This window comes from Monopterus albus, unplaced genomic scaffold (genome assembly GCF_001952655.1).
Source record: "Monopterus albus unplaced genomic scaffold, M_albus_1.0 scaffold234.1, whole genome shotgun sequence".
Taxonomy (NCBI): domain Eukaryota; kingdom Metazoa; phylum Chordata; class Actinopteri; order Synbranchiformes; family Synbranchidae; genus Monopterus; species Monopterus albus.
This window is the reverse complement of record NW_018128114.1, coordinates 304,566-328,115: the sequence shown is the minus strand read 5'-3', so window position 1 is coordinate 328,115 and position 23,550 is coordinate 304,566. Positions and strand designations below refer to the sequence as shown.

The following is a 23,550-nucleotide window of genomic DNA, read 5'->3' as shown; positions in this document are numbered from 1 at the left end:
GCTGCCTTTTATTGGCTAAAGTGCCTGAGTGGTGCTTTGAGATTTCTGAAACATGTTGTATAGTAAATAATGGGTGAGAGTGGGCTTTTCAGCCTATGTCTTATATATTCTGAAAACGTTTTAAAGCTCGCTGAAAGATGGACCTCAGTTCCTCCAGCTCACTGACTCATTTTATAAATTACTCCTCATTGACTGCTCTACAAGCAAGTCTAATATGATCCACGTCTGATTTGCATTGCAGCAGTCAGTGTCACAGTGACATGGTTAATCATACGCTCATTAAAAAAACAAACATTGTTAGAAGGAAAAAAGTCCTCCAGTTTTTTTCATCTTTACTAATATTAGACCCATGTTATTATGCAGTTCTGTCTTCTAGTTAACACCACTCTAATCTCTAGTCTCACCACGGTCATTAGTCATTTCCTGCTCCAGCCAGCAGCGGTTTTCGTTACAACAGTGCTCATAAAGTCGATGTACACTACCTGCCAAGCACCAAAAAACACACAGGCAAGGTTAATGACTAGTTGGTGAAGAGCCAGATACTGTATGTCCCTCAGGAGGCGACAGAGACCAAAAAGGAGCTACAACAAAAGTCAGTATTGAGCTGGTGACAGAACCATGACTCCAGGTAAAGGCAAATATTGCTGGCCATCTGTTGGATGTGTGACTAGGCACCTTTATCAACTTTACAAAGTGATAGTATAAAGTTTATTGGGGTGGGGTGATTACACTATGGTTCTGTGAGTAATTTTCTGGTCAATTTAGTAGAAATTCCCAACCTGAGGACAGATTACATTTAACTGTACTATAATACATTGATTATCTTCTTCTATCTCTCTGCAAAAGAATTAAGCAAAATACTCACTTATGCTTAATAAAGAAATTCACTGTAGATTCTGGATGTCAAAGTTTGACTGATGTCATGGAGGCGGAGAGCCCATCTGTTCGGTGGTGTTATGAGAGAAGAGGAACACTTTTCTTTGCCCAAATTAGGTCAAAATGTGTTAGTCACCAGAACAGGTAAATTCTTCAGGGACATGAAAAGATCATCTGTGTACAGTGCACTCTGCAGATCCACATTGGTGTGCTGCACAAACAAATAGCAGTATTTAGAGGAAAGGCCCCGGTTGACTGATGACCCCTTTGGATGCACTCACAGCCCCAAGCACCCCATTCTCAAATATGAGCATGTTTGCCACTCAGTGCTAGTCATTAGCAACTATTACTTTGAGTGTCCGTTGTATTTTTAATGTTGTTATGCATTAATCATGTTTTACATTTGAGTCTTTCACCTCCAGGGCTGTTTTTTCCACCAGCATTAGAAAAAATCTTCAACATCTTCAAATATAATTGTATAGTACCAAGGGATGTGATTAGGCTTCATATGATGGATTTTGCTATTTATCAACACTGATCTAATAAATCTGACAAATCTCCAGTAAATCTTTTAAAGTTGCTGTGATGATGTTTGAGTCACTGAGTTCTGAATACATGAATTAACAAATAACTGAACATTTTTTAAGATTAACATCTGTAATGTGTGGCTCGCATTCATAAGAATGGCTGGTTGTACCACAGTACAGTCTGTACCCAACAGAAGCAAAGTCAGGATATTTATGCCTGTGCATGTACTACAGGAGCTGATACAAATGCTTCTTTTCTTTTTCTTGTTATTCATCAGAAAGAAAACTAAAATGTGGTAGCAGTGAACCACAGGCGTTGTTTCTCATTAAACACTTTTGCACTACCAGTGGCTGGAGCTGAGTCCTTACACTCAGGCATATGTTACCATATTTACTATCCGCATCTGCATAACCAAGCACTCAGGTTCTAGCTTTAACAAGCTGGCTTTGAGCTTAAGCAGCTGTGACATTTGGTGGAACCTTAGGGACTGCAGGCGCAGCATTCAAGCATTACACAACCTTGGCTAAATAATTCAGAGTGTGTGCTATGCATTTTACATTGTGCCCAGAGTTCCCACTTGGCCCCTAGACGCTGCACTCCATTGGCTGTGCATAGTCCTGTGCATCTTTATCTGCCAGTGGAATGGCTCTCAGTTGGGCTTCTAACTGTTTTTTAGCCCCCTCTGCCTCTCTGTACCCGAAAGACTGCAGACAGTGTAGCTGTAGCATGTCTGCTATGAGCTGAATTACTATTGTATTAGATTATATGGTACAGTACATTCTTTTAATATATGCAGTACACAAGCCATTATAGTGAAATGTATAACATACTGTTTGAGCTGCAGCTGACTGTGTATGTGTTTTTCCAGCTCTCATTGGACAAAGCAAGAGCGATGATCCACAACAGAATTAGAAGCATTTGACATAAATGTGAAGTACATGAATTTGTCTTGATGACAGTCAAAATTGTGTAATAGGAAATTTAAGACAATTATTGTATGCTGGCTGTAAATATGTCTACAGCCAATATTTCTCCCATAGGTGATTGCTAAACACGTGGCTTCAAAACCGTGGGCATTATTCTACTGCTACAACACCCCCCACTCTGCTGGACTGACGTTCCACCAGATTTTAGAAGCTGCTGCAGGGATTTGCTCCCACTCAGCTCAGTCCAGTCCAAGTTGCAATGATGTCAGACAATTACTCGCCCCCTGATTTTTGCCTGATGGCAAAGTTTAGTTCTGGAAGCAGTGGTGCCCTTATGCAGGGAAATGGAAAGGGAGAGGTTGGGTGTGTAGGATGGTTGGTGGATGGTAGTGTAACATGTCTGGGTTACAGGTGAAAAATTAAAGTTTGCTTTGCCATCAGTGTTGGAAGAAGTATTGAGATCCTTTACTGGACAAAAAAGCAAAAACACAAGTAGAGTATACAAACAATACTCTGTTACAAGTCAAAGATCAAAACTTTACTTAAGTAAAAATATATAAATTAAATCAGTATGTATAGTAAATGTACTTATCAAAGGTAAAAGGTATGTATAGTTATACATATAACAGGAATGTTATTGGTGATGCATTTATTTTTAAAGCAGTATTGTCAAGTGAAGCCGTTATTAGCAACATATATATGCTGCAGTTATCTAGTTTCTCTACAAGAGTCCATTGTACTTACTATACGGCACTTAACCTGCCTGGCATTAAGGTTGTTCAGCCACAGCAGCACTAGTGAGGTTGCTAATCATGTTGGGTGATAAGACCCTGCCTACTGTTGGCTGTGTTTAGCACAAGATCATTTTTATCTCCTCATATACATTTCATATTAACTCTGCCAAGTCCATTTCCTAAAGTGATAAAATAAGAATAGGCTTGTGATTAGAAAATGTGACACATTATTACTGGCTTTGATAGCTACGTACCACTGAATACTGTTCTTCTCATTGCGGCTTCCAAGCAGTAGGCAGAATTATTCTTTTATTTTTTGACAGTCATGGCAGTTAACTGAGCAGCAGACTCTGGAGCAGACAGTTAAAAACCCAAATAAATCTGGTGTTTTCAAAGGAAAATAAAGTGTCTTGTGGCTCACTAAGTGCAAACACTTGAGGGAGTAAATGAGGCTGCAGTAATGATATCTCCCTTAAGGTGTATGGCTTTTTAACAATTGCATGAGAATAGTCTCTTCTACAGATGCTAGGATCAGCTAAACTGGCCCTGCAGCTTACTACTGGTTCACTTAATATGTGTTCAGACAGAAAGCAAAGGGGCTTTTGTCTTGTAACACTCAAACTAACTTTATCTTTGAATGGACCTGCCACACACAGGTGCAGGGGCCCAAATGGTCAGAGCACATTTGAATGGGTTTTCAACATTTTGTTGGGACGTCAAATGGCTACACAAACAGCAAAGACATTAAACAGCTGCAAAATGACACAAAACAACCACAAAGACAATCAACACAACTGCAAAGAGACATGAAATGACCACAAAACTCAAAACAACCAAAGTCGATCATGTTTGTTGAATTTCAGCTTACTGTCAAATATCACACGCAGGTTTATTTATTTAGTTTTTACAAATGGCTGAGTGCAAGAGGCGAGCGCTCCCAAATTCATATCAATACCACCAACAAATATAACATATACTGCTTTTTACTGCTTATTCTGCATTGGTTGCACTGTTTGTTGCTGTTAATCCTGCATATTTTGTTATATTACACAGCCTTATGTTGGTTTACTGTTTACTTGCCCCTTGCATGAGGATATGTTCATACACATTGAGAGCCGATGTACCAGAGTCAAATTCCTCATGCGTCCGACACACCTGGCCAATAAAGCTGATTTTGATTCTGATTCTGACATATTTGGTCTTAGTCTCATTAAGATAAAGAACATTTCATGACAGCCAGGTCCTAATATCACCCAGTTAATCAAACAATGGTTGCATTGAATTTCCCTTGTTACATCTCAATAATAATAATCACCTTTATCTGGCCAAGTATGTTACACACAAGGAATTTGTTTCCGGTACAGAACCGAGGCAGCCATCTGCGGCGCCAACTCAATGTCTCTAAACATCGGGGCCAACACGGGGGGTACGACTGCTCTACCCACCGCACCACTGTCGCCTCCCAATAAATGTGTACATCTACATGATATTGGAAGGACAAGTAATATTAAATAATAATCAAAACCAGAACAAACATATACAAAGAGAAAAGAACAGGTCCAAGAATGAAACCCCGTGGCACACTGTGTGACAGCGGGGAACAAGGAGAAAAATGGTCCCCAAGCACAACCTAATGAGAGACGATGATTGTATGATGCAAAGGCTGCTGTAAAGTCTAAGAGTGCTAACATAGCAGGGCATCTGGCCTCAATTGGTAAAAGAATACCTCTATAAACCTTTCAGAGTGCTGATTCGGTGCTGTGCCGAGATCTAAAGCCACACTAAAATATCATAATCCTCAAAAAATGTCTGCAGCTGATTAAAAACTAGTTTTTTCTAAAACTGTAGAGAGAAAAGAGAGCTGGGAGCCAGGTCTAAAATTAGAAAACACTCAGGGATCCAAATGAGATCTTTTAAGGAGAGACTGTACCACAGCATGTTTAAACACAGCAGGGACAGCCCCTAAGCTGAGACAGATATTGATAAAAACCAAAAAGCAGAGCCCAACAGTATTAAACAGTTGTTAAACAATTGAGCTGGAATTACATCAAGAGGATAATGAGTGGTTTTCAAATTTTGCACGACCTCAGTGAGAAGTGAAAGACTAAGTCACCCAGCTGATTAAAAAGAGCAACCACAAGATATTAAGGGAGATATTATACTAAACCTGCTGCAAATTACCATCAGGCTCAGAAAATATTGCAGCACTGCCGTTTTTTTAGCAGTGTATTTACCAACACTGATGATGCAAATGAGCACAGCTGCAGCTGTGTTCATCTGAATACACCTCCACTTAGGATCTGATGCCTGTAGGCTGTTGCACAAGTGTGGCCCAAGAGAAAGTGTAGAAGAAAGTGCAAGTTTACAGCGACCAACCAAATTAATCTGGCTGATAGGGGTGTAAAGACAAACCGAAACAAATCGGAAAATAAATACAACAGTCAGATTTACAGTTGCATTGGTCAAAAACGAGAAATTTGAGCCAAATGTGTTTAAAAATGGTCTAAAATCAAAATAGACCTCATAAATTGATCCTTTGGAGGTTTCCTGTTATTCCTCCATTCTACTGTGTGTCTGTGTGTGTGTGAGAGAAAGAGCATCTACTTCTTAACAACAGAGGTTCAGGAAAAACAAGGTACAGTACAGAAAACTGCAGGAGCAAACAGCGCTAGCAGCCACTTCAGAGTGCAAAACATGCAGCGCTTGTGTCGGGTTTACTGCAAATACCACTGACCTCGCTAGTACCAACCATTAAAATAATGCCCAGCACCAAGGGCTCCATGTTACAAACTAGTAACACCACACTGACACCATGAGTCAGGGGTCACTTCTCAGCTGCTTATTCCACCACCACATGATCAAGATGCAGAAGATAAACAGTGCACTTTGTTGTGCAGTGGAAAACACAACCACGCTAACTCGAGAGCAGCTCAGTACAGGCTCCGCTATGCACAGCTTGACTCAGCAGGGCTGATCTGTGTTGCTGTGACTATGAACCTCTCATGCAAGGACGCCCTCCTTTCATGACTTACTGTTCTTTTCAACACAATCATAAGAGTACTGCGAGCACAGGATTTCAACTTCTTTCTGACACTTGTCTGACAGACACTAACAGCAAAGACAATAAGAATGTGATGGCATAATCTTAAATACAGTAGTTGGCCAACTTATTTCTACTTTTATCTAAAAGATGCAAACCACAGTCCTATGGAACTACAATGTACAGATATTAAAATATGTTTTTCTACCAAGTGTATCACGAATGATGAATCAGTTATATATATATACTACAGCATAGATAATGGATGGCCAGGAGTGACGTTTGGTAAGCCCTCTTCCCCCTCCGGCGTCTCCTACAAGTTCTGAAAACCCACCAGCTAAAATGACCAAACAGCTTCCACTATCGTTGAAGATGGGAGAAAAACTGTCCAGACTGAGCTGTTGGCTGTTCAGAAGTTCATCCATAGTAAAAGTAAAGTAAAGGGGAAAAAACCAAGTGAATATCGTTGCTTGTGTTCAGATTGTCACCGGAACTCAGAAGTGGTTCCCTATTTTAGCAGGTGAATAAGCAAAAACCTCAGAAGATGGAGCACCAGCGGTGGAGTATGGATCCAAGTAATGATGGTGAAGAGGGAAGATGGCAGCCTAGGGGAGAAGACAAGATGTATTCAAAGGAGATGGGAAACCACAAACTGAGGGGAGACTGCAAAGAAAGTGGACATGTTGGTAACACAAAAAATAACTAAGGCGCTCTTTGGGGAAATGTGGTAAGCAAAGGGTTAATTCCCTCTGGTGGTGGGACAGGAGAAACCAGTAAGCCTGAACTGGTCAGTATGAGCTCTCCTTGTAGACTGGAGATGGAGTGGTAAGAGGTTTCCTGGAGGTATGCACAAGTGAGAGTCTTCTTTTCATAGCAAGGTGCCAGTGAATATAATCTCCTCTCTCAGGAAAACAGATGAATATATTTCACTCCACAAGAACATAAGTATTACTTCTCTCCACAGGGAAACATGAGTGAGTATTATTTCATCCCATAGGAGCTTCAGTCTTAAACAGGTAAAAGTGCTCAAATATCAATAATCCAAAACTTCAGTGTGCATGCACAGAATAGGTAGCTGAGCTCAGTGAGGTGATTATGGAGAATAACTTAGAACACTGAGTTACAAAGCCAGGCGGGAGTGAGGCGGCCTCATAATCGAGGCAGGAACAGGTCAGGAAGACAAGCAGACAAACCAGCATCAGGTTCAAAGGGCAGTCTGAGCCAGAGGTCCAACTGAAGCACTAATAGGTAACACATATGCAGGCACGGCTGCTGCAGCAGCAGAAGAAGTAGAAACAGTTTAGACGTAAAAACACAGGCACATGGGTGTCAGGTGACAAAGTGGCTCAGTAACTGTGCATACAGTGATACCTACCTAGTGACTCAGAAGTAAGAGTGTGCTGGTTATATAGAGTGCCTAACAAGCCAAAGGAAGTCACAGCTGGATCATGACATTATGATGACTAAGGTATGGATAGATTTGAAATACAGTAGATATAATGACTATGATCTCTGAGGACACTGAGCAAATTCCAGGTGCAGCTAAACAGATAGAACCTGACCTATATGATGTCCTCTCCAATAATAACACCTGGAAAGGTGACAGATTACACAGGTACACAAGAGGCAAAACTTGTGCCTGACTTATGAATCATATTAAAATCTGATTTGACTTGAATAGGGAGCCAGTGAGAGGAAGACAAAATGGGAGTAATGTAGTCATTTTATGGATTTAGTTCAAATTTGAGCCTTGACTTTTAGAACCAGTCTGAGAAATCTACTTTAAAGCAACGTAGACAAATTGAGGCTTACTGTAAACCAGTCCTAAATAAAATGATCCCACCTGGGCTCTTCACAAGGAAAATTGGCCTGTGGTATCACTTGTCAGCTTTGTAACATCAGATTTGCACAGTCTTCAACTTTCACCTTTATAGACACTACGAACAGCTTCAGCACTGGTCTAAATAATGGGCTCATTTTTTTTACTTGTCTGAGCAAAATGTTTGAAATAATTTTCATTCATTTTCTTTATTTTTGACCAACCAGAATAGACTCAAATCTTATCCCTTAGTACTGGGAGGGAAGCAGAGCTCATAGGTACAAATCAGCTCATGCTCAGAAAGGAAGGGAAACACAGTGACCTCTGTTACAAAAACACTGATGCTGGAATTCTTAGCATTGCTAAATGTTATTAAATTATGAGGCATTAAACACATTCTTGGGAAGCTCACACTTAATGTCCTAAAATGAAGACAAGTTTCAGCCTTAATAATTTTACACTGGTCGGCTGGTTAATTAAGTCAATGGTCAAATCTTATGAACACAATTCAAAATTATTGACTGTATGAATTAAGAAGATTTTTAAAATGTTGATTCTAATCATCCCTTTGTTATATACAAGCCTATATATAATGCACGTTTGTTGTCCTCACACAGTCTTTGTTGTTCCCAACTGTGCAATGTTTACATGTGGTCTTCAGAGATGAGCACTGTAAACCCATCAGAATACATAATCACCCTATTTTAATCATGTGTCTCCTCCAATTATTCGCATGACCCGCTTAGAGATGCACTAAATGCATTGCATGTCTGCAACAGAGTAAATCTGGCCCTGAGAGTTTACAGCCACGTCGGCATCTCAGTGAGGATGTACAGTACTTAGGCAAATCAGTGTGTTCAGTTAAATGATAATGTCAGCGTGTTAACATGCTCAAAACATGCAGGTTCAAAATGAATATACTCATATATACACATTAGTATAATTAGCATGAGGTGGACCTCTACTATGGTCATATCCTGCTGGTTGTCTTCTCCTGTTATTTAACCTGTACACATGTGTTTGCATCTACATGCATACATCTGTGTACACTGTTTTGTTTCCACAGAGGTAATATTGTTCATGACAACACCCTATTCCATGATATCTGACATAGGCTATGTTTCTGAATGTTTGACTCTGGCACAAAACAAGCAACAGTCACCTCCAGCCAATCCAGCTACAAAAGATGTTTTTCTGGCTGTGCCGCACAATGCTCTACCCATCAACAGAGAACATATTGTGTTACCTACAAGATGAAAAATGTATGCCTCCCTTTGTGTATGTATCACAGGCAGTGAAATCTCACTGCTGATTCCAGAAGTTAATCACCTTACATCACAGTTTGTCAAACCTGAGTCCATTTGGTTGTCTCTGTGCGTCCGTACTGTTCCTTTGAGGGAACAATGAGGCCGACAAAGTATTTTCTTTAATGGCATATTTGCAGTTGTAAATAGGTTCAGGATGCCTGTTTGTGTCTGGGTTGTTTTGTTTCTCTTTTTGCTCTGAAAATTTTCATGCCAATTTTCAACATTCAGTTTTGTTCATATATGTTTCTTTTCTTTGTTCACTCACTTTCTATGCACAGACTCTGAAGTCATCTACAGGAACAGTGATGGCCACGTCATCAAGTTTAACATCCTCACAAATGAAACAGAGATTGTCCTGACAAATGCAACATTTGTAAGTCTTGAATACTGTGCATAAATTATAGTATTAGTATTTTTCATAGTATATGTATTTATCTCTTTATGTATTTTTCTTTATATCCCATTTCCACTAGACAAATTTCAATGTGGCCAAGTATTCTCTCTCTCCTGACCTGAAATATGTCCTCTTCGCTTATGATGTGAAACAGGTAAGTTCCTTAACAACAATTGTTTTTGCAGCAAGAATAGTCAATGTTACATTTTTCACATGTGTTTCAGACTGGACGAACGTTTTCATAGTTCTTAGTGCTATCGGACAAAGTGCCTCCTTTTCTGTGGGTCCATACTGGATTAAGTGAGAATGATAATAGGAAGCTGTTTTGAGGGACTTTTTTTTATCTCCTACTTCAGGGTAGGTGCTCTCCAAGCACAGTAGAAACCATGAATGATGTACATGACTGCAGCAGTACTAATTGTCAATGCAATTGGCAGGGTAAGGCTCTGCAGAGGGTTATTGGCTTCTTATATAATTAACATTAGCAACATACAGTATAACTTACTGGCAATGTAATGTTGCTATGTCTTAACTGCTGTGAGCTTGTTGGCTAATCACCAACAGTGGGCAGTGATAGTGTCACTACAGTGTTCCCACTGGCGGCACGAATGCAAACTGAAAAAACCTGTAATGTATATAGTTCCTGGGAGAGCTCCCCAGTGGGGTCATCCCTAGAATTAGGACCCTAGAACTGTTTGGTCAGAAAGTACCTAATGCATTACCTAATCCCTAGTTCCTAATACTGTATGTGGAATACTGTAGATAATTGAGAACTATTCTGTTGTCCCTAGTGAAGTTAAGGTGCAGCAGTTGTTTTGCCAGTGATGGAAGAAGTATTAAGAGGTTTTACTTAAAGTTAAATCAAACAATGTAAAGTGATTGCATAATAGGTTAAGGTCCTACGTCTTTAGACTTCTATATTTATAGGTTTTGCATCAGCATATTCATTAATCGTATCTAATTTCAAATTAAGAACTGTCCAAACGCTGTTCTAGTTGAATGCCTGAAAATGAAAGAAATTCAAAGCACATTCCTCACACACACAGTTTAAATAGACAACAGAAAAGCTGTCGCAAGAAGTTCATCAGTAGCTCCATTGCATCCTCGTCACTGGATTTAACTTGTGCTGAGAGATGTTTATTAGAGAAACAGCTGACCCAGTAAGAGCAGCGTAAGCATGATTAACAATGACAATGCTTCCTACCTGCATCAGAGCCAGAATCCAAGAAAAATGACAAGTGTGGGTGAGAATGATGCAGCTACACATGATGCTGTAGGGTGGAAAAAATAGCAATTACATTCACATAATGAAACATTTTCAGCCTCCTCTGCTGCGTCAGTGTTGACGAACCTGTCAGTGACAGCACGACTACTGTATGTCACCGACTATTGTTAGGTATAATACACCCTCCTTATAAACTGGAAATGAAGTTGCATGATTTTAGGCTCAATAATGAAGTGAACACAATGGGACATCAGTCTTCTTCTCTGGTTACATCAGCACATTCAGCTGTATTCCATGTTTTCAAATATGTTCTTATTATGCCATTCTAACTTTTTGCATTAACCAGAGTCTGAAATGACTTGAACTGCCTTTTAAAAATCATATCTGTAAAACTACAGTATACAGTATAAAGTACATCTTGTGCCAGTCTTCTGCTGTACCTAATCAGATTTTACTGTTGTGAAAAGTATTTCACACCCACTTGCACCAGAGGAGATATGAGATTTGAGACCAGCCAGGTACAGCATACAGTGATGAGATATCAGAAGCAGCCTTCCTCCTGTCACTCACATTTTGTACTTTACTTGGTTGTACAGTAAGAAAAGAGATCCCAGGGTTATAAAGACAATCTCATGCTGAAATACTGTACACTGTCAGGGTTGAATAAACATCTACACTATAGTCCTCCGCTGCTTAATAAATCTTGGCGAGGGCAGGGGGTGACTAATACCCCATTGAAGCCCATGTGCGACTGGCAGGTCACATTCATTCAGTAATAGAGAAGCAGGGCAAGCTTGTACCATAATTACCAGCTTTCCATCAGAAAAGAGTAGGTGCAAAATGAGATATGTAAATTGGACCCTTCAATGTGGAAGGGATCCTCTGTGAGGATTAGTGACAAGGCAATTAATCAAATCTGATTTGCATATTTTGCATTAAGGGTTAGAATTTGGAACAAAGCAGCCAAAAGCCAGAAGACCAATTTATTTTTAGCGCAAGGTTATGCTGAAGGAAGAATATTGTGTTGGCCTACTTCTAATCTGGTTAAGTTTAAATGTGTTTTTATTTTTCATTTTGTTTATTGCAGCTTTTTTCAATTGCTAACACACAATTTTGACAACAGGACTCGCTGCATCAAAACTCTTTCACAGAACCACACACCCAAAGTGCAAAACATCTCTCACAATCTGCAAAGCAAAGCACTACATGCAAAACTACAAAAACACTTACCAAAATCTAAGTTTTGCCAAATACCACAGACTTCGCCCAGTTTGTCAAAACACTACACACAGTTAGCACAACTACACACCCAAGTAGCAGAGCACCTCAGCTCTTTAGCAGAATGAAACGCTTCAGTCAAAACTATACAATTATTTTTAAAAGTGCTATTTTGTCATCATATTTGCACATATGATTACAGCTTTTCTGAATTGCTAAAACACGTTTCTTGAAACCACCACTCATTTTCTCAAAACCTTAAACACAAATCCAAATACTCAAACTAAATTCTCAAAACCTCTGGCTCTTCTGGCAAAATCAAACAATTGCTTCAGAACCATGTCACCAGCACTGAAAATCAAACAATGCGTTCAGATCATACACACATGACTCAATCATATATAGTTCCATTGCCTGTAAGAGATTTTCCCTGGTATATGGGTTTCGGTCATAGACCTTCCACCGCCATGCAGAGAAAAACTCTTCTGTTGGGTTGAGGAAAGGGCTGTATGGTGGAAGGTCTTACTCTTCCTCATCCTCTTATTCCTCTACCTCTCATATTGTTATCCATAGTTGATGGATGTACCCGTGCCATCTGTGCACTTTGAACTGGCTTATGATTTGTACCTTCTCATCACATAATTAGAAACAAGTGTGAACACTTTTGAATCGTTGTGTGTAAATGATGACAACTGTGCTTTAGTTGTGTTTAAGTTCTGCTGTCCTCTGTTTAGTGTTTTGCAACACAGGTTCATCACAGTGCGAATTTAGTGAGAATGTGTTTAGAGTTTAGCAAAAAGAGTGCATGAGATTTGCTAACAGAGTCTAAGTGCCTGAACTTGTTTAAGGTTTTGCAGAAAGAGTGATTTTTTTTCGATAAATTGATTTAGGCTATTGAGAATTTGGTTCAGAGAATGGGGCTTATTGTCTTAGCAACTGTGAAAAACTGTAACTACAAATTACTGTAGTGTAATCTGTACAGTCTGACTTGTATGGTGAGAGACTCGGCATGAACAATGATTTCCTCTGGTTTTTAATCAGACCTCATTCTTCACCTAACCTTCATTCAGTACTTTAAACGAGTACTCCACTGATTTAGCATTGTGCTCTGATTATGTTGTCATTCTCAAGTTTGCCAGTTTTTCTTTTTTTTTTTTTGCCTTTGGAAAAAGATGCAGCAGAAACAGAGATGTTGTCTGCTTTATTCCACACACATTCTTCTTCCCTGTCAAAACCTGGTACCTACATTACCTGTAATGCAACTCAACCATGGACACTTCAGCCAGAGATTTGGGTGAGTTATGGTAATAGTGGCTAATCTAGCCTTGAATATCAAGTAGTGGTATCTCATTTCTTTCTAATGCCACATCCTCAGGTTTTATTATTTTCAATTTTGTAGTTTGACATTGAGTCGAGTGACTCCCCAAGAGTTCCCCTGCAATTCTCTAGTCTTAACAACATGGGGTATGCAGGAAATAAACCTGTTTGTGATGTCAAACTTCTACTTCGTACATCCAAACAGCCACCCCAGCCTCCTCCCTATGAACTCTGTGCAGTATAAAGTTGCCAAACATCCTGTTTTACAACATTATGCATGATGTCTGCAAGTGTGTAATCTGCAGCTCACATCTGTGCAAATAAAAATACATTTCAAAATTTACAATACCAATGTGCGCCTGCTTGCATTTGTCTGCTGGTTTGTTACAGCACAATTAATCTAGCTTAAATGTTCCCTTTTTGTATTACATCTTGATCCAGTCTTTGATTTTGAATAAAATATATAAAGCTCCTTCACCCAATAAGATTTTATTGTTGTATTACAATATGTATTAGAAGATTTTTTGTAGCATCCAACTCTGTTTGTTTTGTGCTATTTAATTAGCACACAAAAGTCTGTTTTCATTAAGTGCATTTCTTTCTGGCATGATTGCTTTTTAAAATGTTATTTTAGACCTGCAGCAAGGTTTTAATGGTAGGTTGCTGTAATCCCCAAGCTTTGATCTACAGTATGAATTATACCATGAAGTCTGTGCCTGCAGTACATTAACCTGTAATAAATGATGAAAAGAACAGCAAAGAGAACTGGTTCTGCTCTAAAATTGATAAATTATGCTCCTTCTAATCAGTCACTTTGATCCCATGCAGACTTTGAACTGAAATGTTGTTCTATACTGCAGTCTTTGTACTTGGACTTCATTTAATGGTTTTAGCTGGTTATATGAATCTTTTATTATGTGAGTGAAGGGGTCTCCTGTTACAAGGTGTAAGAGAAAGCTCTCGTAGCTTCACCTGTCTGAGGGATTACATACCACTATTGGACAACATCTGTCTCTGGTCGTGATTAAGCTTGATAGGATCTCAGTGTCTAGGATTCCTCTGTCGCTGCTGACAACATGCTTGTATCCTGCAGTGTATTGTCAGTGCAAATTATCGCAGCTGAGTAACTTTTCACATGCAATTTTCTGTCTTTATATCTTGTGAGTGGACTGGTATTATCAGTCATATGTGTCAACTCTGGTGGGAGACATCTATTACATGTTCTTTCCATCTCTTCATGTGAATATTTTCTGGTGCTTTTCCACTGAAGATGGAAAAAAGAACTTATTAGCTTTAAGTTATAATGGCACAGGCATGTGGGTTTGAGGCTGACTGGTTTCTCACTGATTCTGAGTGACAGTCTTCATTGTTTGCATGTCATGTCATGAATGCGTTGTATGCCTACATTTGTTCAGTATTGTTCTGCAGTGCCGGTACAAGAGTTCTGCTTGTTTTGGCTGTCAGTACAAAACTTGAAAAGCTATTTTCCTCCAAGTTTGCCTTTGGAGAATGCAGAATAAATCCAGTGGAGTTGTCCTAAAACTCATTCCATTTTCATTTGTGATGAGTTTGTTCCATTCCCCACCTTGAGCCTGAAATACTGATGAAAGAACAAATGAGTAAAGTGGTGAGTGTCAGTAGGGAGTCACGGATGAAATGTTGAAAATTAGGGGAAAATGAGAGGCAGAAACTATATCTGCTATCTCAATTGAGCCCACCTGGTGGAAGCAAATATCCCACTGATGTATAATTTAGTGGGAGAAAAACAGCAACTAGCACCTGCATCCAAACAGAACAACACATCTTAGTTTTGTTTGTCTGCAAATACATTTAAAATGTTTGAATGGTGGCTGCTGCAGCAAATGAAGATAGTGACTATTATAAATCAACATTTCAATCATGCCAGCAAAATGTAAACTGTAGGCTTTTATGATATTGTTGTTAAACTACAATGCCTGTGTTCCTAACTACTGTATGTCCCTAAAAGCCTCGATAATCTTGAACATATTTATTGTACTCTGACTGTAAAGTGCATGCAGAATATCATAATTCATATAAACAAAGAGAACAAGGAGAGTTGTAAAGGTAAAGTCAACACAGCAGATGAAATTCAAAATCACATGCAAATACAACCAACAAAAACATTGCTTTTCATTCAGGAACCTCTTTAATCACAAAGCATCTGTCATCCAAATCTAAATATACAACTGCTTTCTGAGCTACATAGATTTTGGCAATATGACAAAATATGCTGCAAGATGAGGGAAACACAGTATATCTGTTAGAGATCGTTCACATCCACTATTGTTTGAATCAATAAGGAGGACTGCATTATGTGAATATGAAGTCTGGAGGATTTTGCATCAGTGTGATGGAGTACCATAGACTTTAGGGGACACAAAACAGATATTTTCATATCATTTATCTACATATTAACATTATAAACTTCTAAAAGATGTGATGCATTGTTTCCCAACAACATTTTTTTGCCACCTAAATAACCTGATTTTGCTAATAAAAACATTTTAACAATGTTTTATCTTCCTTTTGCCTTAACTGATTTTGTTCCACTTTTAATGTTTATTGTTTTAAGAAAAAGCTTTATTTTATTGTCATTGTAACACGTAAAATGAAATTTTGTTTGGAGCCGAGGGCCGCTGCGTGCATACGCGCTACCATCACAGGCAACTTGGGGGTTCAGTGTCTTGCCCAAGGACACTTCGACTGCAGGCACTGAGATTCAAACCTTCAACCTTCAGGTTGGGAGATGACTGCTCTACCCACCGCACCACTGCCACACTGCTGGTTAATGCTTTTCTTTGCCTGTGTAAAGCACTTTGTGATGACTTGAATCAACTTTTATATCTAATACTGTTAATCCCACTTTCCTTTCAGGTTGTTTCCAAAGGTCTCGATGACAATTAGGCTGCCACTCAAAACTGCAGTGTTTTTGTGTTATCAGCCAACAAAAGGTGATTACAGATCAAAACTGAACCTCAGGTTATTTTTAACTTTAGTTTGAGGCAAAAGTTATGACTAATAAGATTCTATAGAGGATTCAAAAGGACTTGGATTTGATAAAATGCCTTTAAGCCACAATACTATTCGTCATATTGTCAGAGGCCATCGATATATAATTTCAAAGATCAACCTTGTAATTGTAATAACGTTGTGTTATTGTTCCCATGCTTTTAGTTTTGGACATTATATTCATCCTCAAGCTGCTACCGTATTTGAGTGTTGAAAATGTCTCAACCTTTATTTGTTTTATCATAAGGCCTGCAACAAAGGTTACCATACCCATTTGGGCTCTATACCTAATATAAATTTCAGTTGAAGGCTCATCTGGGGCATGTGGAGGGGTTTTTCTATCGTTCATGGCAGAAAATTAGGATGTTTCAGTGTGTAAGAGATTGAGAAATGTGTCCAGAGCACCTTTGTGAATAAGGTTTAATTCTGGGCAGTTCTCCAAAATACAGAGATATTTGTTATTGGCTGCATATTTATAATGAGCACACTCAACCCGTGCCAACTGCAGTACATTCAATATGTGCTGAGAAGTTACACTCGGCATAACGTCAATAGGAGTCATTTGGAGCTCTCTGAAGCCTCTGCTTCTCTCTAAGCAGTAATTCACTTTCACTATGAACAAGAATCTGTCTTATTGATGTTCCACCCGATTGTTATGGGCAGTGCATGGGTGCTTAGGCTGGAACCCCAAACCTTTTGTTGCCTTTGTATAATGTATTTATAACTACCATAAACCTCATTAATATCTGTTTTGTTTCATAGAATGCACTTTGGAGAAAAAGACAGTAATATTCGCTGATCTTTGCAGGGGTTAGATTTCATTTACACTGGAACGTAAACATGAAGCCTGCTGTAGTCACTGTACTTCTACAACTTCCATCCATCCATTTTCTATATTGTTTAGTCTCAATCCCAGCCAGCCGTGGGTGAGAGGCGGGGTACACCCTGGACAGGTCGCCAGTCCATCGCAGGGCTAACACGCAGACGAACAATCTTCTACAACTTCTAACCATGAAATAATTGATTTTTGGGGTCATCTTAGGGGCAGTGGAATAGAAACTGAACATTTGTATTACCGAACATTATGTACTTGTTGATATGGTGGCACTACTAACAAACAGCTGCCTGTTTACACATTTGGCAGATAGTGAGCAAAATTAGAAGTTTTTTTAACCTAGCAAATGTATTAACTTTACTTTTAACTCTGTTTTGCTCTCCACCAATCCCCAAGGAAAATAGCAGTCTATGTAGCCACTAAATATGCGTATATGTTCACGTTGGCTTCCTTTGTTTTGTCTGCCTGATGTTTGGTGCTGGGCATGTAGTGTGTATACTGTCAATTGTTAGTGCTTTTGGTCCAAACAGCTGCCTGCTGTGGCCAAAAGCAATGCTGATGAGAAATGTGAAACTGGGACTGGAAAACCTAAACAACAAGCAGAAAGAAAATGTAAACTTTTCTAAGGCTCAGGGCAACTGCAGAATTATTTATAGCTGTTTTGAATCATTTCTGCATATACAGTACAACTTCAGCTCAACAGCAGTATACAGTGCGTATACCTGATCAACAGTCCCCCTAAGCCTTATTCTCCTTACAGAGAGTGAGACCCATATGCTTCTCTTCTAGCTAATTATATACTAGTTAATTAAGGCGTATACCACTACATCTTAATGCTGGCTTTATATGGACATATCATGGCTTAAGTGACAAAAACAAAGGTCAGATTCATTACTCATCATATATTATAGCAGTAACTTCATGATGAATCTATGTTTGCAACTCTCTAAAACACTAAGAACTCTAAAACACTGCTTAACTAATACATTGTAGTTTCTCAAACAATGTCTACAGCAAAGTATGAAAATTATCATTACTAACACAATTTGGGTTTGGTATGGCTTGTGTTTGTGCAGTTTGCTTGTACAAAGTGCATTTGACACAGTGGAAAATATTCTTGACAACATATGTGATGATATGTGATGTAAGATGGACCAAATCCACCAACTTACTGAGGAAATCAAGTCATGTTCTTACTGCTGTGTGCAGGGAGGCAAGCAAGCCAGCAGGCATTATACACTTGTAAAAAGAAAAGGAGAAAACACAAAGGTTTAGCCTCTGTTGGGATGGATAGCCTGAAGGAACAGTCCAAAGTGAACTCTATCTTGGACAACACCTTCAAAGATGATGTAGAGCACTTGTAGCCTCTGGCTCACCCCCTTGAGGTGTACCAGGGAGTGCTTAAAACTCTCATTCGTGCCACTGGGGTGTGCAGTACTTCTTGCTATGGCATCCTTGATACAATGAAAAAGTGCTGACAGCTGTTTCTCAGGACCAGGACTGCTTTCTCTTTTTTTCGTTTAGTAGGCTACCCCTGCCTCTCTAGGGCAATTTAAATCTGAGAACACACTGAACACTCGTAACATTTCTGTGCATGTCTCTCTGAATGCACACATACAGAATCCATTATGTAGCCTACACATTTGTATATATTTGTCTGTCAGTGGGTCGCTGTCTTTCTTTGTATGCGTTATTATTAAGAGCTGTACTCTGGTCTTCCTCATTCACTGATCATTCACTGTGGATGGCTCCAGACCACAGATGTCATCTTTCAGGATTTTTACTCTATAATAGATTTATAGAATAAAACAGAATAGAAAAAGAGATTCAAGAACACAACGAGTATCCAACAAGTAAATGACTCAATCTGTGCCCCCATATACTTCACTATATTACACTTTTGGAACTACCACAGTGCAATAGTTTTATTTTGGGATACTTTTGCCTACTTCAGCGATACCCAGTTGGTGCATGAGTTAGTGTTGGGGGCATCCATCCATCTATCTATCTATGCATCCATTAATCCATCCATCTCCTGTGAGTATGATAGCTAGCTAGCTAGCTAGCTAGCTATCATGATTACCTAAAGCCCAAATTCACTTAAGTTTAATTTCAATCAAGGACAAATCAGTACTTACATGACAATTTTTAACTTATTTTGATGATAGAACTACAGTTATCATCTCACAGCACATCCATTTAGCTGCAGAAAATTTTAGTCAAAGATGCCTTTTGTAATGAATTCCTTTGCTTTGTACCAGAGCTGAATAAATAAATGTCATCATCATGATAAAATGCAAAAATATGGTATGTTTTTGTTCTCGACCACCCGCCACAGTAAGAGTTCTATTATCATGTCAGGCACAGCTTCTCCTGGGGGGTTTCAGACAGCTTTACATGCATCCCTCTGGCACTCCTCTCTCTCTCTGTCCCTCCATCTCTCCTGTGCTTTCAGTGCAGAGGCAATTGGTGATGATGGGTTTCTCAGATGGAATTAAAATGTCTCGTCCCACAGCTGTCACCCATGCAAATTGTATTGTCTACAGATTCTATCACTGAGAACAGCAAGCAGTCGGTTTTGTCTGATGCCATTCTTCTTTTTAGTTTTGTCATGATGTCATTATCTGTGGGGCTGCTGCTTCTCTTGTTAATGTTTCAGACAGTCATTTTTAAAATCTCTTTCTCTTTTCTTTTTATTGTTGTTGTTGTTTGTTTGCTGCAGGTTTACCGCCAGTCCTACATGGCCTCCTACAGCATCTACAACATTCATACGCGGTAAGTGTTTCTGTCTTCCTCAGTAGTTGCAGTGAGGCAACCTGTATGCTAAAAACACTCATCATTAGTGAAAAATAACTGTGAGCCACCCTGGTTTGTAAATTTGTACAACACAGATGGTATCATTAAAATGGCAGTGTCCCATTGAAACAGGGTTCTTGGCACATCTCCAATCATTATGTCCCTGATTAATGAAACTGTTTTGGTAAAAACTGGACTGGGGCACTGATTAATTTACAGAGCTTAAGCAGTACATGCAGCTCAACATATCAACACCACTGTTTCTTTATCAGTGTTCTGCATGTTTGAAAGAATCAATCAATCAATCAATCAATCAATCAGTCAAAATCAACATAAGGCAAACTGTATATAGTCAGCACAGAATAGGTGCACAGCTGTCATTGGATAATTGGCTGAGCAGGAATTCAAATCTATATGATAATGGATCCAAGGGTTGGGGTTGCCATGCAGGGGTGGGCAATTCCAGTCCTCGAGGGCCGCTGTCCTGCTTGTTTTCCAACTATCCCTGCCTGACCTGCTGCTGATTACCTGGCTCAGGTGTGTTCAGTCAGTCAGAAGCTGGAAGACCCCATCTTAGATGAAAGTGGAGTGAGGGAAGATAAAGTGAATTGGTATCTTCCAGCTTCAAGACAACAAGAAAACAAGCAGGACAGCGGCCCTTGAGGACTGGAATTGCCCACCCCCAGGTGCCACACCCTATGCACTGTAAAAGTTACAAAGATCACATAAAAAGTAAAAGTATGGCATCATTAAGGGTACTCTAGTAGAGGACATATGAGAAATTCAGCTTTTCAAAAGGCTCAACTGAATTATGAGGATGAATGTATGCCAGTATGCCACTTTCTGAAGCAGTGAATTGATTATGTCACCACCTCGAGGAGACCATGAGGTTTTTTTTCTGTTCCATAGAATTTGAATGATGCTGCAGAGCCAAGGCTAGTCAGTGCAGACTCTCAAGCAATAGTATACAATAGTATTATTCATGTTTTGTGAGTGCATTGAAGTTTAAATCATTCCAAAGAGACATTTTACAATGTAAACATGTAGTAATATACTGTCCTGTGGAATTTAAAAAATACTGTTTAATAAACTATTACTCTGACTGCCAATATTTTCTTTATATTAATTGTATGAAAAAGGCCCGTCATGATAAATCTGTATATTACAGTATACACATGCTGTATGTGATATCATGAAATCTTGTTTTGTCTGACTCACTGTCCATAACCTCCAAATATTTGATTTATTGCATTTTTGCTTGACTAAAGGTCTTCAATGATTAAGCCCTGTTGCTGGATATTAGTGATGACATTCCCTGTTGTCTTTTTTCAGAGAGGTTTGGGAGCTGGACCCTCCGGAAGTGGTGAACTCGGTCCTGCAGTATGCTGCCTGGGGAGTGCAAGGCCAACAGCTGGTAAAGACACAGTGAAAACATTTCACTCCCTCTGTCTGCCTTTCAGCACTGCCTGCAATAGCTTGATTTCTTTTCAGGGTTTTAAGAACATGAACTTACGTAAGAGTGACTACAATAAAAAACACATTTTTATTCATACATAACTGCAGTTATTAACCCAGTAATGTCAACACAGTGAATGTAAACACACATGGGATTGGATCCCTTTTGTTATGTGCTGTATTTACATGTGTTAATTCTCAAAGTCATTAAGTTTTTACTGTATAGTTTTTAAGTCTAACAGAACGCAATTCAGAATGTCTGCAGAAAAATAAAATGCTGTATTTTGAAGGTTCTGTGATTGTAGAGCCAACAAAATGAGAGTTTTATCTTCAGCTCCAGACCTAAGGATCACCTTAATGCATATGAACAGATATACAAAGGGTCATGGCAGTTTTCAGTATGCTTGGGGTAGCGTTTGTGTCTTTGTGCCTCTGCTGCTTTTGAACCGTGAAGATGCATAAAAGTTTGTTCTGTTGTGTGTTGTGTTTGGTTTTAATGCCAGGTGTCCCTAATTCACAATGTCCTGCTCTACTCATTATGTACTCAGGTTCAGTTTTTGGACCCAAATTAGATGTTAATTATTTCCCACCATATCTATTTTTTTTCTTTGTTATCTACACTGGACAGATCTGAAAGCTTTTTGTTGACACCTAAAAGGTTAAAGCATAGTGTAGCTCCTTTGTCCATATTTGCAAATTTCACCATGAAATATTTGAGCATAAATCAAACACGACTCCATTAGGAAGTCATTACGGTGACAAGCAAGTGAGAGCTAGACAAATGTGAAGGCCTTCTAGTCCTCAAGTGGCATGCACAGCATCATTAGCCAGAAGTGCATCTTTGGAAACAATGATATGTGTTTTGTGAACGAGGCTGTAAGTTAGCATCACAGCACTTCTTTAGGAATTTATGTATTGTCATTAGGACAATACAAAAAAAAAGGTTACATTTAGAATGTGAATTGTGGGAGCCCGTTCATCATTGTAGTCTTAGGAGAAGCATTAAATGTACATAGTGAAAATAAATGAAGGGATAGTGAATGTTCCTGTTTGCAAAGTTGTCTAATTAAACATTAGAACATTAACATTAAAATCATGACTGTGTGTGCTTTGTCTCTACAGATCTACATATTTGAAAATAACATCTACTACCAATCTGATGTCAAGAGTAATTCCCTTAGACTAACATCCTCAGGGAAGGAAGGGGTCATCTTCAATGGAATTGCTGACTGGCTCTATGAAGGTACATATCAGCTTATTCTTATACTTTCTCCTTCAGTGTAAGAACAAAACAAGCCAAAGCATGTAGTTTCGACTTTTCCCTGGTAGCTATATTTAAAGAAACCATGCAAGAGAATCTCTGTGACATACAGGGGCTTCATGTCAGACCATGACTTGTTGAGAAACTGCTTTGTCACAGTGGATTTTAAACATTGCTGTGGTACAAATAATGATAATGTCTAAACAAATTTTTAAAGCATTGACAAATTGTCTCATTACATGTCTGGGTTTAGAAACATTACCTTATAAAAGAGACTGATTAAATATTCATAATGTTTGTTCTAGTGCAGATATCTCCCTCCTGGGCGTGAGGATTAATTTGATGTGCTTTAAGTAAACACACATGGGATACACACAACCACTTTGGATCATCTCTCAGAGGAAAATTATTTTTTTCATATCTACTTTAAATCTAAAAAGGCAAGTCAGCACATTAACTGTGCTGCAATTTTGCATTTGTCCTCGTTTTACTTATTTAAATATAATAACTTGGCAATCAGTGATGCTTAACCTAAATGCCAGTTTCCCTGCGCCTTCGGGTCAGCGATAGGCCTCACACTGCCGTTTGTGCCTATGGGCCGAATGGCAGTGTAGAGTACCCGGCCTTCTTGGAGTCCCTGGGAAGGATGCTGGAAAATGCCCCGACTGGGGACTCTGTTGTTCTACTGGGGGACTTCAACGCTCACGTGGGCAGCAACAGTGATACCTGGAGGGGGGTGATTGGGAGGAACGCCCCCCCACCCCGCCCGAAACCTGGGTGGGTTTTGTT

General features: G+C 39.2%; 1 protein-coding gene across 2 annotated transcripts in view; it reads left to right on the top strand.

Annotated features, from left to right (window-relative positions):
- The window catches only part of dpp10 (dipeptidyl peptidase like 10), a 208,487-nt gene that overhangs the window by 146,084 nt on the left and 38,853 nt on the right, over window positions 1-23,550 (top strand). For both annotated transcript variants that reach the window (XM_020620179.1, XM_020620180.1), the window contains exons 4-8: window positions 9,509-9,603; window positions 9,704-9,778; window positions 19,972-20,024; window positions 21,378-21,459; window positions 22,623-22,743. In XM_020620179.1, the coding sequence (XP_020475835.1) occupies window positions 9,509-9,603; window positions 9,704-9,778; window positions 19,972-20,024; window positions 21,378-21,459; window positions 22,623-22,743 (426 nt within the window). The remainder of the gene's footprint in view (window positions 1-9,508; window positions 9,604-9,703; window positions 9,779-19,971; window positions 20,025-21,377; window positions 21,460-22,622; window positions 22,744-23,550) is intronic.